The 12,904-nt window shown below is 38.4% G+C and overlaps 1 protein-coding gene across 3 annotated transcripts in view; it reads left to right on the forward strand.

Annotated features, from left to right (window-relative positions):
• The first annotated feature begins 1,524 nt into the window (after positions 1-1,524).
• The window catches only part of LOC130072825 (protocadherin alpha-C2-like), a 121,801-nt gene continuing 110,421 nt past the window's right edge, over positions 1,525-12,904 (forward strand). For all 3 annotated transcript variants that reach the window (XM_056238105.1, XM_056238107.1, XM_056238108.1), the window contains exon 1: positions 1,525-3,857. In XM_056238105.1, the coding sequence (XP_056094080.1) occupies positions 1,548-3,857 (2,310 nt within the window). In that variant the 5' untranslated portion in view covers positions 1,525-1,547. The remainder of the gene's footprint in view (positions 3,858-12,904) is intronic.

Raw genomic sequence — 12,904 nt, forward strand, 5'->3', positions numbered from 1 at the left:
CACATCCTGTGGCCAGCTGGACCAGATGACAGATGCTTCCCATGTCAATTAGGGATGGCTGCATGTCTTTAATTCTGCTGACAACAGAATTGTGCTTCCCCTTCATGACACTGGCATTATCACTATTAAATGCCACAATGTTTTTCCAGTCAATTTTTCTGTCACTAGGAACAAAGTACAACATTACTTATTAGTTGTCTGTCTCCAAACATATTATAATGTATTCACATGGACATTGGTGACTTTAATTTTACCTTAGCACTGTGTTCAGTGACTGAAAGAGGTTCTCTGCTGTGCCAATGTTGCATACTGGCATGTGCAGAAACTCCTTTAAAAAATAATATATATATTTAGAGAGCAATTTTCACTGACAGTGACAGCAGCCACAAATTACTTACAAGAGAAATGTAAATACAAAATACATACTTTGTCCGTGTTTCTGCTTGTGCTTTCATCACACATCAGACCAAAGGGTTGGTCTTGGCACAGTTTGATCACTTCCCTGTCCAATTCCGGGGCAATGGCACCTATAAAAATACACCGTAATGAAAACACAGTTTTTCTACTAACTCTGCTGTACTTGCTGCTTACTTAAAAAGAAAAAGAAAAAAAAAGAATGAATAATCTTTAACAATTCAATCATAAAATACGGGACAAATCCGTATTATGAAGGGACAAGTCTCAACCCTAACTCTTAGAAAACAGTATTATTTTATATACACTCACCTTTCACTATTTGAGTAGCCTTTGTTCTTCCGTTTACTGGTGAGCAATATCTGAATCATATTCTTCACGGATTTGTTGAAAACATCCGCAAATGTGAACGGGATGTTGCTTGTAGCTAACAGCATAGCCATCTTTGTCTCGGCATAAATAACACCATCGGGTCTAACGTTACCTTTGGAAAGATGGCCCAAAATACTGTGCTGTGACCGGTGCTGCATTGCCGCAGCCTTGTGCTTTTCTGACCCTATGTGTGTAACGTTAGCTGCTAATTAAATTCGTTCGGCCACCGTGTTCAATGGAGAAGTCTGGTCTACAAAATTTGCAGGCAGCATATATCCCTTCCCCTTCGAGCTGTCCTGTATGAACGTGAATTCTTTTTTCCATTCAGTTAGGAATTTGCAGGCATATTTTCTATTTTCATTCGCCATGGTCTCTTCTTTCTTCCTTTTCCCCTTCTTTTTCTGTTCTGATTGCCGCCCTTGACTTCGAGGTGTAACTTTTATTTTTGTTCGGTCTGAAACGGCGCCCAGTGACGGATGGTGTAGCAATATTGTTGTCCGGGAGAAATTCGGGAGAAAGGTCGGTCCGGGAGATTTTCGGGAGGGGCTTTGAAATTCGGGAATTTCCCGGAAAAATCGGGAGGGTTGGCATGTGTCCAGCTTGATATAGTAAAGGATTCTCTAACATACAACAGGAGTTTTATGGTCAGTGCTTATCTTTGTTTCGGGTCCAAATTGTATGTGACTGGAACACCTTTAAACGCCGTTTTAATTTCCTGCAAAATGCAACAAAGTTTGTCATGGCGCCTCAGTCTTACATGCATGGCATTGGGAATGCTGTTTTGGAGAGGAATCTGCGCACAAGTACTATATTCTCTTTCCGAGGAGCAAAAAGATGGTACTGTGATAGGAAACCTTGCGAAGGATTTGGGTCTCGATCCCAGAACGTTAAAGGAGAGAGGATTTCGAATCGTTTCAACCTCAGGCGACTCGCTGTTCACGCTGAATCAGAATGACGGGATTTTAAGCGTAAATGGAAAAATAGATCGCGAGGTGGTTTGCGAGAGAATCAGCTCGTGCATCATCAACCTAAAAATTGCGCTGGAAAACCCGTTAGAGATTCACTACGTGTCGATTGAAATCGTGGACGTCAATGATCATGCCCCGACATTCCCGGAGAAAGAAAAACGCTTGGAAATATCGGAATCTGCCCTTCCTGGAGCTCGGTATCAGTTACAGGCGGCGCGGGATCCCGATGGCGGCATCAACTCTGTTCAACAATATAAACTCAGTCATAATGATCATTTCCTCATAGAGGTTAAAGATCGCGGAGAAGATCTAAAAATGGCCTTTTTAATTCTTCAAAAGCCTTTGGATAGAGAAACCAGTCGGAGACACAAGCTGCATCTTACTGCTCTTGATGGAGGGCGACCCCCAAAGTCTGGAACATTGGACATAATAGTTGACGTTTTGGATGTTAATGACAATCTGCCGGTTTTCACACAGGAAGTTTACTCTGTAACGCTTAAAGAAAATGTCCCTGTAGGCACAACTGTAATACAGGTTAATGCCACTGACATGGATGATGGTCCAAATGGTGAAGTGTTTTATTCGTTTGGAAAAGATATAGACAATAGGATAATAAAACTTTTTGATTTAAACTCCAGTACTGGGGAAATGATTGTGATTGGTTTGATAGATTTCGAAGAGATTAATAACTTTGAAATAGATATTCAAGCATCAGACAAAGGACCTGTTCCTCTCACATCAGATAAGAGTATTACATTAAAAATTATTGATGTGAATGACAATGTGCCTGAGATAGAAGTGACATCGTTTTCAAGCGCAGTGCGTGAAGACTCTAAAATTGGAACTTCTGTGGCTTTGATCAGCGTCAGTGATTTGGACTCTGGTGTAAATGGGAAGGTGTTGTGCTATATTACGGAAGACATACCTTTCAGGCTAACGCCATCATCCCAAGGTAACATTTACGCACTGGTAACAGCCTCATCTCTTGATAGAGAAACTGTACCTCACTATGACATCACATTAGTAGCCATAGATGCTGGGCAGCCAGCTCTGTCTTCGGTTAAAACTATAACTGTGCAGGTATCAGATGTAAATGACAACAGTCCAGTATTTTCTCTTTCGCCCTATGCTTTTTATGTAATGGAAAACAATACTCCAGGGAAATCTTTGTTTTCTGTGTCTGCTTCTGATCGGGATGTGGATGAAAATGCTGTTGTGAACTACAACATATGGAGAGACTCTGGAGATGAAAACAAATATGCATCTTTCATTAATATTAACTCTGAAAATGGAGAGATTTATGCACTAAAAAGTTTTGATTTTGAAACTGTTAAAACTTTCCAGTTCCATGTTCTCGCCACAGACTCTGGAAGTCCGTCTCTGAGCAGTAACGTGACAGTGAACGTGTTTATTCTGGATCGGAACGACAACGTTCCCGTGATCTTATATCCAGTCAGCGCTAACGGTTCTGCTGAGGGTGTGGAAGAGATTCCCCGGAATGTGACCCCTGGTCATTTGGTGTCTAAAGTCAGAGCCTATGACGCAGATATAGGATACAACGGCTGGTTATTGTTTTCACTGCAGGAAGTTAGTGACCACAGTCTCTTTAGTTTTGACCGCTATACAGGACAGATAAGAACCCTTCGCTCATTCACAGAAACAGACGAGGCCCAGCATAAACTGGTCATACTGGTCAAAGACAATGGGAACGTTTCATACACAGCAACAGCGACTGTGATTGTCAAAGTTGTGGAGCCCAAAGAGGCTTTTGCAGCTTCTGATGTTAAAAACGCAGTAAAAGACGAAGAGGAAAACGACGTGACATTTTATCTGATCATCACTTTGGGCTCGGTTTCAGTGCTTTTTGTCATCAGCATCATCGTGTTGATTGTGATGCAGTGCTCTAAATCTACAGACTATTCGTCCAAGTATTTACAAGAGACAAATCACGACGGGACTCTGTGTCACAGCATCCGGTACAGATCTGGAGACAAACGGTACATGTTAGTTGGACCCAGAATGAGTATCGGCTCCACAATAGCGCCAGGCAGTAATATGAATACTCTAGTGATACCAGATCGCAGGAGGAGAGATTCTGGAGAGGTAAAATTGAGATGATCTCAAAAATTGTGATCCGTGATGGCTTTTATGTTTCTTTACTTTGTGTTAGGCCACCTTACTGTCCTCTCATCACCCTGTTATACACAGTCTGATCCATGCAAAATAAACATCTGCAGCAGTTTTTCTTGTCATAGAAAGAGATTCCAATCTCTAATATAAAATTATGAGAGTTTTAGAACCCTAGGATTGAACACATGTATGCATTTATTTATGTCTGATCTGTATATATATATATATATATATATATATATATATTAGGGCTGGGGTAAACGATTATTAATTAAACGATTAGTCTGTCGATTATTTTATCGATTAGTCGACTAATCTAACGACTAATTGAACGATTCTTTTTTGTAACATGGAAATTGCAGGAGTGCACATTCAATGCACAACAATTTTGATCTGGTTCTTACAGAGTATCTACACTGTAAAATGTTTGGTAGGCTACTCAAATGAGCCCTATCACACTTGGTTGTGGTGCTCATTTTAATGTTTTCAGTGCTCATAAAAAACATCCGGATTGATTTTTCGGTTTTGTTGACGGGGGTGGGGTTTACATGCGCTTCATAAGGCACACACGCACATTTGCACACACACGCGCAAGGTCTCTCCTCTCTCCCTCGCTGCGCGCGCTACACGGTTTGGAGCTCGCGAGCTCTAGATTCCGGGAGATTTAAACTAATTTGCGGTCATCAGGGAGCCGCTATCACTATGCGGGAGACTTGGGATGTCAACTCCATTTGACAAAGAGCGCAAATAACGACACCTTTACGTTTGGGACTAAATTTGAAGTATTCCCATACCTTCGATGATTTAGTGCGAGCTGGGGGTTTTTAGGACTTTTTCTTTTGTTGGGACTTTTGCATGGCTTTGTTGTGAATTCTGTGAAGAGGTTGCTGTTTCGTCCTCGATTCTGCAATGTTTCGGTCTCCCACGTGTGTGTGGCGAGCTGTACCGCCGGGAACGGTGCAAAAAAATAAATACATAAATAAATAAAGAAGCGTCGACAAAAAAATATGACGTCGACGAATTTTTGACGTCGAAGCGTCAACGTCATCGACGCGCCGCTACAGGCCTAATATATATATATATATATATATATATATATATATTAGGGCTGCACAATTTAGGGAACATGTCATATTGCGATTATTAAGGTCAATATTGCGATATGCGATTGCGATATAATAAACAAATGGTTTCATGAGTCAACTTGCTTGGTTCTAAAGCATAATGCACACACAGATTAGTGATAATTCTGAAATGTTTATTTCTCAACTCAAACTATAACTACAACAACTAAATTACTGATGACACCTAATGATCAATAAGCCATTGATGTCTGGATAAAAATTAATTTATCTTCTGATCTTCCTGTCTAACATAGGACATATACAGAAATTGAATAAAGTTATCAAACAGTCTGCGCTGCATAAATTATGTGGACTAAAATCCTATTTAAAAAGACTGCTATTATGTTATGAAGACACTCGACAAATGATATTTTGGTATAATTGTGTATGTTATTGTTCGTTCACTTCAAGCGGAAAGAGAACTGTATTCTGGCGCGCGGTCTGTGCATGCGCATGATACTGGCGGCGCGCGTCTTTCAGTCAGGACATTAACAGGCAGCGCGCTGTCTTTTTACTTGTGACTTGTCTAGCTGAATGGTTTAAGCATTCGCATGAATAAGAGCGGGATCATGTAACACTAGCCAAAGGATGACAAAAAATAACAGATGCTGCGTTAACAGCCCTAATTTGTTTCTTTCATATAAAATCACAGTATTTTGCGTCATATAATCGCTTGACATCGCGATTACGATTGCGATATGATTAATCGTGCAGCACTAATATATATATATATATATATACACATACACACACACACACACACATAATTGTTCCTGGCTTCAGCTGCATTTGTTACTTTTGTTTATCTTCACAATCACATGCTTGCAGATGTGATGACAAATGTAGTCATTAACATTCTATCACACTGAACATTCTGTTTCCCATTCATTCTCTTTCTGGTATTCATAGCAATACACCCATTACCCTGAGAAAAGGGAAGTAGAATAAACTGCATTGGGAACTATGAAAAGAAAAATGGAGACAGAGAGAGATAAACATGGCATACATTTGTTGGTCAGCTTGCTGAGTTTTAAGAGAATTGGATTTAGATGAAATTGATTTAGATGGAGAAGTTGACGCTGTAATATAGTCAGCAGATGGTGTCAACAGATTCAGCCCCTGTGAAGAGGACACACAGAGTCATGTGTGCGATTGTGGGAGGCAGTCTCGGTTGCGTGTTCTCTCGGTGTGGGTTGTGCTGTCGTGCTTGTCTGGGGTTTATCGGATTGTCAGTACTCTGCCTGTTTCTGTGTAAATAAACATCATATTAATGAGGTTGCTCTTATGATGGTAGCATTCAGATGACTCGATTTTTTTGTGTGTGTGTGTTTATGTGCAGAGCACCTCAGGCTGTTACTCAAGCATATTTTAGTCCATCAGGCAGACAGGATTGGCCTTATTCCACGTTACTGAACACACACACACGCTTCTCCACCCACAGTGCTTTCATCTCTCATCTCCGTTTATATTTCACCTTATTTCTTGCATCTGAAGTTGTAGTCCGTCCATCCATCCATCCATCCATCCATCCATCCATCCATCCATCCATCCATCCATCCATCCATCCATCCATCCATCCATCCATCCATCCATCCATCCATCCATCCATCCATCCATCCATCCATCCATCCATCCATCCATCCATCCATCCATCCATCCATCCATCCATCCAGATGATTTTTATTTGAAATGTCTTGTCGCTTTGGAGAAGACATTTGGTAAATGATTAAATGCAATTATAATACAGTATATAGCAATTTGTCTAAATTTGCTTTTTAAATAGAATGTTGGGATGAGCGAGGTTTTTAGTTGCTTTCTGTGTGGATGATGAAATCCACAGTCCTGCTGTTTAGAGAACACTGAACTGCGGGTCCAGGCGGGTATTGCAGAGATCAGCAGAATATTGAGTGTGGTCCAGCGAAACACACACACACACTCACTGATCATATACCAATCCAGCAAGGGTACTGCTCAGCAGCTCATTAGTTTCCTGCAGCATCCACTTTTAGAAAATTCTTTGTTCAGTGTCTGAATAAAAACCTTGGATTTTATAACAGTGTAAGTCTATTCAGTCGATCTCTGTTTTTCAAACATTCAGATTTAAAATAAATGCTGATTTTTCAAAGGTTTGGCATCCAAGCTGTACAATAGAACTGTGAAACAATATTACATTTAATAAACATGTTGATTTTCTAAAATAATCTTTGTCATACAATTCTCATCTTTTACCCACCCCAGTTGCTATGGTAACAGCAGAGATAGAACACTGTCTTTGTTTACTGATCCTAGTTGCTTTGGAAACATCTTTTACAGATATTTGAGACTTTACACTTGTATTTAAAGTGAACAGTTTTATAGTTTGTTTATTTGTCTGATTGATGCACATTCTATTTGGTGTGGTTTTATTTGGATCTATGAATTTGGTGTCATGCGTTCTGCTCTGCTCTGTGTTATTTTCTTATTACAGTAATGCATATTCCTGGTCGTTGCCACAGTTGAGTTTTGTTTAGTTTGTTTCAATTGGACTTGTCTGCCAGTCATCACATGTCGCGTGTCATCTTCATCTTCATTATCAGTCAATCTTTGTCTGATCTACGTGTGTGTGTGTGTGTGTGTGTGTGTGTGTGTGTGTGTGTGTGTGTGTGCGCGTGTGCATGCGTGTGCGCGTGTGTGTGTGTTGCCGCCTGTCCTGCTATCCTTTATATCATTACCATTAAACCTTCGTGTTGGAAATTCATCCTCATCTTCGTCTGCCTTCCTGCAACCACACGTGACAGTCGTATTGTGAACAATTCATTAATGCAAAAGGATATGGTATATGCTTACATTGATGCATGTTGCTTTGACTATATATATATGTATATATATATAGCTGTTTTGGAATTGATTTTCAGGATTAAATTTCTTTAGAAATGAACCAGCATTTGTTCATTGTGTTAGGTGCACGTATATATATATTTTTTTTTATGTAGAATGATTATTACCTCAGAACCATATTAATTATGACAGCTCAACCAGGTTTGAGATGGCATTTTACTCTCAGTGGCAGAACTGGATGCGGGGTAATTTTAATATGTGTAGTGGCAGGTCAGGTCTGTGCACTGACGTGTGTTGTTATAGCTCTGACTGAAGAAAGCATCACAAATCAAAAGTTGTTTACATTCTGGAAATAGTATTTGTTGGCTGTAGACACTACAAATACAAGATAGCAGAGAATGAGACTTGTACTTGTGGTTTTTAACACATCCCCGGGTGAAAACAGATTAGCTTTGAGGCAACTGCAACGTACTGGTTAGTAGAGCAGGAAATGTACTATGTACAAAGCCTGAGCAGAAAAAGCACAACTGTGGCAACAAAGGCATAACATGATGTGCAGGCCGGCAGTTCTGTGAATGCACGTGTGTGAGAGAAGGTCAGGTCCATTCTGCAGTGGTTCAGTACTTTAGTGGGTCACATCAGTTCTGCTTTTGGTTCATGTGGTTATAAGTAGCTCTGTCCTCTATATCTCAGTATGGAGCTGGCCTCAAGTCTCTCTCTCTCTCTCTCTCTCTCTCTCTCTCTCTCTCTCTCTCTCTCTCTCTCTCTCTCTCTCTCTCTCTCTCTCTCTCTCTCTCTCTCTCTCTCTCTCTCTCTCTCTCTCTCTCTTTTATATAATCTTTGACTTTAAGTCTGTGCTAATCTTCTAAACTCTCTCTCCTAATGGTCATAGAAACCGTCATGTCAGCTTTAGAAGTGTTCAGTTTAATGGTGTTACTGTGAATATTATTATTGGATGCTTTGGTCTATAATGTATGTCTTTGTTCATTTATTTGCATACGTTATATAGTATATTCTTCAGTATACTATTGTTTTTTTCTGCAAGAGTGTTTGTCAGATGCTTTTTATGTTACATTGTCACAAGATCTCATCAAATTGCATGTTTAAGTCTGAGAGTGATGCCCAGTTATTATATGAGAAAAAAGTTGTTTTGCATTTGAATAAAGATATATATATATATATATATATATATATATATATATATATATATATATATGATGTCTTAGTATGTTTTCAGAGTGTGATCAAATAGAGATGTGGAAGTCAGCATGTAACGAAAAGTTGCAATACTCTTTTCTTACCTATTTTGGTGTATATAAGAGTGAAAATGCTTCTACAAGAACAAATGTAGGGCGGGGCTTGATTTTGTCCGTGGGGAATTGATTGGATGGTTGTGGTTTGCTATTGGTGGATCTCATGTGAGTGACAGATTGCCCCGCCCTCGCGCCAGTAAACACATCATCAGAGAAGAGCTGTTGCTGCAAGAGGGAGGGGAAGTTATTTTGGTTAAAGATTATGAGGCACATGAATAAAACAAAATATATCAATATGATGTGCACGGATAAATCATTATATAATAAATGTGGCAAAATTAAAATAGTAAATTTTGATTTCATGGTGACTTATTTTTGCAGTCACAAAAAAAAAAACATTGCAGCTGATATCACTTCTGGTCTATTCGCTAAGTACATTGTATTGTGGGATTAAAAAAAAATTGTGTGCAGTGTGCTCTCATTTTATACACATTATGAAAAATGTTGTAGGTCATCCAGATATTGAATGCATATAGAGATAGCTTAATCAAAGTTGCATCCTGTTTACAGTATAGGTCTAAATATACTGCAGAAAGAGTATAGCATGCTATTCCAAACATAGCCTGATGATTGTAACATAGATGATTCTGACACAGTTTCAAAGCTACTGTTTGTGATTGCTGGAGCGCTATAAAGCCCACAAGGAATTTCTTAGGCTGAAAGTAAAGCTGTGTGTGGGATGTGGGTGGAGTCAGGGATATGAGCACTATTTTTAGAAGGTATTTATCTTATATTCCAGACAATATCCAGACAGTATTCCAGGATTTTTTTTTTCACCCTGCAAAAAACCCCCCAAAAAAACATATACTTGAGAAACAAAATGCCTTAAGCATTTTGGCATTTGTTGAGGCATTATAAACATGCCTCAACAAACTCGTCTCCATACCGACGTGATGACTCTGACCTCCAACCAGATTGAACTGGATAAATATTGTGAATGTTCTGATCCAATCTGACTTCTGACCTGTAATGTTGCCTGTATCATAATCATACACTGTTCACTCGTTGACCAGAGGAGAACTGGACCCCGACTGAGCCTGGTTTCTCCCAAGGTCTTTTTCTCCATTCTGTCGATGATGGAGTTTGGGTTCCTTGCCACTGTCGCCTTGGCTTTTGGCTTGCTTAGTTGGGGACATTTAATATTCAACATTATTATTGATCTGCCTTACTTCAGGTGGACGATGACGCAATTTTCTTCTAGAAACAAACTTCTTGTATTATTTTCATGTTATCACTGTGAAGCTGCTTTGATACAATCTGTATTGTAAAAAGCGCTATATAAATAAAGGTGACTTGACTTGACTTAAGATACTAAATCTGGTTTTCTAAAAAAAAAATGATCAGAATGAAGTGAATGTTTAAAACAAGAAAAAAAATCCATCAGTGGTGTAAATTTAAACTTAATTCAATGGGAAAACAAGATTGTTTTTTGTTGCCCCATGGGCAGATTTTTTTACATCTTTTTAACATTAGGCATAATCTCACTTTTTGATAAATTAATTAAAAAACATTGATAAACTAAAATCTTAAAATCTTGATTTAACTTTTTTTTATATATATATTGTAATGGAAAATAAAAATACTATGTATTATAAAAGTACTAAGAAAACAAAAATGATTTTTTTGCAGTGTGTGTATTATAATGTTTAACTTAAAATGAAACTGGGGTAAAACCACGCTGCAGGGAACAGCTGTCTCTCATGGTATCCATGTTTCTAGGCGTATTTATAGATGGTCTCTGGAGCCCTTAGCTGTTAGGTCATATCTCCCTTGTGGCCTCTGCACTGCTGTGCATTCTGGGTAATATTTAGTCACGTGAGAAATAATATATATATATATATATTTTGCAAGTCAGCATTTTGTTAGACTTCTAGCTTCTCCTGAAGACTCAATTTGAAAGAACTCTTAATGCCAAAAAGATTCTATATAAGAAGAAATGTCTTAAATGACTGCATAATACTTTCATGTTTAATGTTTTTTTTTTACAAGTATGTAAAAAACAAGTATGTTTATACGCTGTTTAATTCAAATAAAAAAAAAATTAAAAAATACTAATTCCATAAAATGACCCCATGCTGGGAAAGGTTCTACACTCTAAAATTTGGGTCAAATATGGACAAACCCAAATGTTGAGTTAAAAAATGTAATTAAAAAATTTACAGTTGAAAGTGAAAGTTGAAGTTGGGTTAAAATTTTAAATTACATTTTTAACCCAACATTTGGGTTTGTCCATATTTGACCCAAATTTGGGTTAAAACAACCCAGCATTGTGTAGAGTGTATGTGAAGTGCCGAACAGAACCCTTTACGATTCTATATAGAATATTTTCCTCTAAGAGTATGGCATTTAGTAGTTCATTATTGTTTGAGATGCAATGTTGCAAATGTTCAGCAGTATTTTTTATTTTATTTTTGGCAACCAGAAAATACATTTTAATGTTATCTTTTTAAGCTCAGTGATGCATTTTGATCTTTTCAGCACGATAGTGAGAGAAAGGCTTGACGTAAAAGCATGGAGGAAGAACAGTGACTCATCTCCACGTGTGTGTGTGTGTGTGTGTTAAGACTAAGAGCAGGTTCATATATGTGTGTGTGTGCTGCAGAGACAGCAGCCATTTTGAAAGTATTCATAGAACAATAAGAGTTTCTTTTATTTAAAGGAGGAGATGGCAACCTCACAGTCTGTTTCATTGTCTATTTTTCTATAAGAAACACCAAATATCGTTCACTGAAAATGCGACGCCAAACATGTTGAAGATTAGCGAACAGGCAGTCAATTTATTATGAGACAAGCTGTTTCCGCACAAAAGCATTTTATTCAGAATATTGAACCATCTCCCACATTCACTTCCATTCAAACAGGATCCCGCCATTATTTATTTATTTATTTTAAGCTAACCTTGAATGTTGCCCTGAATGAGGGGCTTTGGAGCAAATACCCCAAGAAACAACATTGATTCACTGCATGCTTCATGTGATTTGTCTGCTTGTGAACATGTATGTGCATGCATGAGTGCTAACACCTATTTAGATGCGTACTGTGGATTCTTAAAAAACAAAGGAACCTAAAAACAAAACGGAAAGAAGGTGGAGAAAGCGAGTGTAAGAAATGTATTCTTCATATTTCAGCACTGTCCAGAGTAAAATGCTCTGTCGACACATTCCTTTCATATGTATGTAAGCCAAACATCTGTTATAAGGCCCCCTCTCCCCTTTCTTTCTCCTCTACATTGAAATACATTGAGGGCCTTCCTGGAAATTTAGACGGATGTTGACTATATATGGGTTTATTGTTATATAACGTATATATGATATGCTATGAAGTCATGTATGTTTCTATTGGTTAAATCCAGATAACTCCCTTTGTTATTTCATATATATTTTGCATGCCACGTATTGGGAGCTGAGCTATTTTTCTGGCTTCCCAGCGCTGGTCACTTTTAACTTTGTATGGTTCATGCACAACTTAATAAAAGGACGGAGAGAAAAGGCACTTCGGAGTTGGAAGACTTTCATTTCTAACAGCGAGAGTGGTTAATATTATCCCAATAAAATAACAAGCTAACTGTCCAGGAATAATTTACTCGCCAAAGCCATTTTACTCTCATGTGGTGCTTGTCCAGTGTTATATACTTAGATGCTGCATGCAGCTGAAAGAAAAAAATGGCAGCCAGTACTGATCTTCACAGTGCTGTTTGTGTGGTCATCTGGGTATACTAATGTATGTACTGTATGATAGTGTGCTTTATGAGTGGCAAAGACATTTG

This window comes from Rhinichthys klamathensis, unplaced genomic scaffold, assembly GCF_029890125.1.
Source record: "Rhinichthys klamathensis goyatoka isolate OS25496 unplaced genomic scaffold, OSU_Roscu_1.1 h1tg000509l_1, whole genome shotgun sequence".
NCBI classification, from domain to species: Eukaryota; Metazoa; Chordata; class Actinopteri; order Cypriniformes; family Leuciscidae; genus Rhinichthys; species Rhinichthys klamathensis.